General features: G+C 38.8%; 1 protein-coding gene across 3 annotated transcripts in view; it reads right to left on the minus strand.

Annotated features, from left to right (window-relative positions):
* LOC116695696 (uncharacterized) overlaps window positions 1–3438 on the minus strand; it is a 27262-nt gene that overhangs the window by 11579 nt on the left and 12245 nt on the right. Inside the window, exon 1 of one of the 3 annotated variants that reach the window (XM_032526127.1) lies at window positions 543–857. The exons of the other annotated variants lie outside the window; for them this stretch is intronic. Coding sequence (XP_032382018.1) covers window positions 543–783 — 241 coding nt within the window. The 5' untranslated portion in view covers window positions 784–857. Of the gene's footprint in view, window positions 1–542; window positions 858–3438 lie in introns of those variants that run through there. 3 annotated transcript variants of the gene reach the window in all.

Consider the following 3438-nt stretch of genomic DNA (forward strand, 5'->3'; position numbering starts at 1 on the left):
GGACATTGCATTATGTATGAAAGAACCCGACATTAGATAACCCCGTGAAAAGAAACAGATACTAATTGACTTAGAAAACTTGCTGATAGGTGTTGTTATTTTGCACTCTTTGAATGTGTGATAGCCTACAATCTGAATGCATTGTCGGAATTAAATGTTGCATGTATAGATGTAACAGTACACACACTCACATCAGTCTGTCCGCATATTCTGCTAAAAGTGCAACAACAAATACCATATTAGGAGGTCTGTTCTCCCACGTGGGTTTTGCACAGTGTGCATATACCTTTATAGTAATGGTATACAAGAACAGCCTTTTTAGGGTTTGGGATTATTTTATCACCTTTAACTGTTCCCTTTTAAATGCAGCTTTATAAAACCCCTTATGTGCCCCACTGCAGTTGTATTTGTGTCGGATTTAAAGGAAAGGATGTTGGTAACGTTAGTGGTGGCAAAGACGGCCAATGCACCGAGACTCAAATTTGATGCACTCTCATAACCAATTCTCGCATTGAAAGCGCTGCATTTTGTGGAAAAATCACCTTGAGCCTCAAACAAAGCTCCAGCGGTCGGGGCAGAAGTGTTGTCGAAAAAATCCGCACGATGTCGACGTTTCAGGTGACTTCTTAAATTCGTGGTATTCCCACCTTTTGCAAGTACTATTTTTCGGCATAAGCGACAAACGGCCTCGCCAGAGTTCAAAGGTTGGCCCTTTTCATCTGCTTTCAAGCCGAAATACATCCACACGATGGACTTGCTCCTTGGTTTACAGATGAGATCCATGTTTCTGGGGCCCTTCTCTGCTTCTTCTGCAGGCTCGGGCTGCTGGCTCCGCTGGCTCAGCCGCCAGAGTTACACTGGATAGATGGGACATCGCTTTCGAAATCACAGCATTTTTGATGCGCTATTTTGAAAGCAGCGTTAATGTATGTTTATGACGGTGAGAGCTTTGTGTGTGAAAAAAAAGATTCAAGAGTCAACAATTCAAATCACCATGGCAATCTCATAATTGTGAGCCTATTTAAATTAAACTGTGCTTATACAATAGGAAAATACTCAATCTTCGGATTCTATTTTCAGACTACAATCAAAAGCGTCAATCCTGACCCTGTAACAAACAGTCCAAACACTTTCAGTGGCTTTTATAACAAATAAAACGCATATGACAGCCATTGAATTGATGCTGCCTCTTCTACCTGCTCTATTTCTTTGCTTCCTACGTCTCTAGTTGTGGACCAACGTCATCATACTGCGACGGGTAAGGGTTGCCAGGTCCTGTTGTTAATAAACCTGCCCAATCTCCAGAACTGACTCTCTCTTTGGTCATCAAATTAAAAAGCCGGGGCCCTTTGACAAGATCTAATTTAAATATCTGTATTATGTTAGCTGATATCGTCCTTGCATGCAGCAAATTTAAACATAAAATTAATGAATTAAATAAAAATACCACATACTGAGAAACAGCCAATGTGGGACATATGTAGCTATATTTTCTATAAAAAAAAAAATTGTATGGTTTTCTCATCTGTATATATTATTGTTTTTACCTGTCTGTTATAATAAGGGTGTTTATAGTGTACATATTACTATTATTACTCTCATTCTATTTCTTATACTTTTTGTATATCTTTCATATGTCTTATGTGCATTTGTCTTATTCTGATGTGTGATTTTTTTTTAAACTGCTGTAACAAGGGAATTTCCCCAGTGTGGGATTAATGAAGTTTATCTTATCTGGTTTTTGTGCTTTTGGCCAAAAAGGTAACGAACTGCCATGTTTGGAGAAGGTCCACACCGTCCGGTTTCTCGGTGTCCTTGTCTCCTGGACGGCGGTAATCAAGAAGGCTCAACAGTGGCTCCTGAGGGTCCTCAAGAAGCACAACCTGGACTCCAACCTGCTGCTGACCTCCTACCACTCATCCACTGAGAGCCTGTTGACATACTGTATCACAGTATGGTACGCCAGCTGCACCGTGGCAGACAGGGAGAGGCTTCAGAGAGTAGTAAAGGGAGCACAGAAGGTCATTGGCTGCCCTTTCTCCCCCCCTACAGGTGCATCAGAACAAGGACTAACAGACTCAAGAACAGTTTCTTTCCAAAGCCATAACCACCCTGATCTCACACATGCACTGACTTCCCAGTCTAACCCCCCAACCCCCAGGTTTTACATCTAATACCATTGATAATACTGTGCAATTTCACTAATGTGCAATATTTGTACACTGTGCAATATTATTACGCCACATTACATATCACGCTATTTAAAACCACTTATTTTTTATTTCTATATGTTTATAGCGTCTTAGAACTGTGAAGCCTAACCCCCCTCCCCCCCACAACTTATTTCATTCCATGTAGTTACATTGCTTTTACGTACATGTTGGCACTGGAAAAGGAGTTGCTTTTAATGTTGTACATAATGAAAGAAACTAAAAGGCATTCTATTCTATATTTTGTTTGCTTTGCACAATCTACACACAGCACATGAAGTGAGGAATCATGCTCAGGAACCTCCTAGCAAGTTAATCTGTGTAGGTCTTTTAATTGAGTTGCCCCTCAGAATGATCTATCAAAACAGACAAGGGTATGCAGGGGTATGCATGGGTTTTAAAGGGCAGCTCATTTTAATTTCCAAATAATGTGTGATAGAGGTGCAAGACTTATTTTATTTATATATGCCATTGTTATACTATCCTGTCTTGATTTGTTAAGATCAAAAGATCATTAGTTTTATGCCCTGACACAACAGTCATTCACATTTTCAAATTCCTCTGTAAAAAGATAAGCTAAATGGTATCAAGTGTGGTATCGCCGCCATATTCTTTGGGCATGTAGCCTACCACACTAAGGGCATATCAAATTTAAATAATATACTTAAAATGTTATAAATAACTTATTTTACCAGTCTACTGAAAAAAAACTAAACTCAAAACACACTTACAAAAAAGAAGAGCCAGATGGCAGAAGGGTAAGTGCTTGAGTTTCCATGGTTAGTTAATGTAATACAATTCAATGTTATTGACATAATGTGCAGGCACATACAGTATGTAACGAAATGTATATTAGGTTTCATGTTTTCTATGCAAACCAATGATGCTGAATATTTGTGTAATATTTTAATTATGGGTGCATTTGACTGAATCAGAATGCAGTGGCTTGAGAAAGTTTACACACCCATGCTAAAGTTGCTTAAAAAGAGGAACAAAAAAAACATCTTTGGGAAATTGATCTGAATGCCTTAATTCAATATATGTTAATTCCAAAGGCCAAGGGAACTTTGTCAGGACGCATAGTATCCTGATCCATGAAATGACTGGCCTTTAAAAATAAAAATCTGCCTGCCTCTATGGGAATTCAACATATGGGTGTGTATACTTCTGCCCCCTGTATTTTAAGGAAGAGCATTTAAAGATGTTTTTTTATTCCTCTTTTTAAATC

Source organism: Etheostoma spectabile, chromosome 2, assembly GCF_008692095.1.
Source record: "Etheostoma spectabile isolate EspeVRDwgs_2016 chromosome 2, UIUC_Espe_1.0, whole genome shotgun sequence".
In the NCBI taxonomy this organism is placed as follows: Eukaryota; Metazoa; Chordata; class Actinopteri; order Perciformes; family Percidae; genus Etheostoma; species Etheostoma spectabile.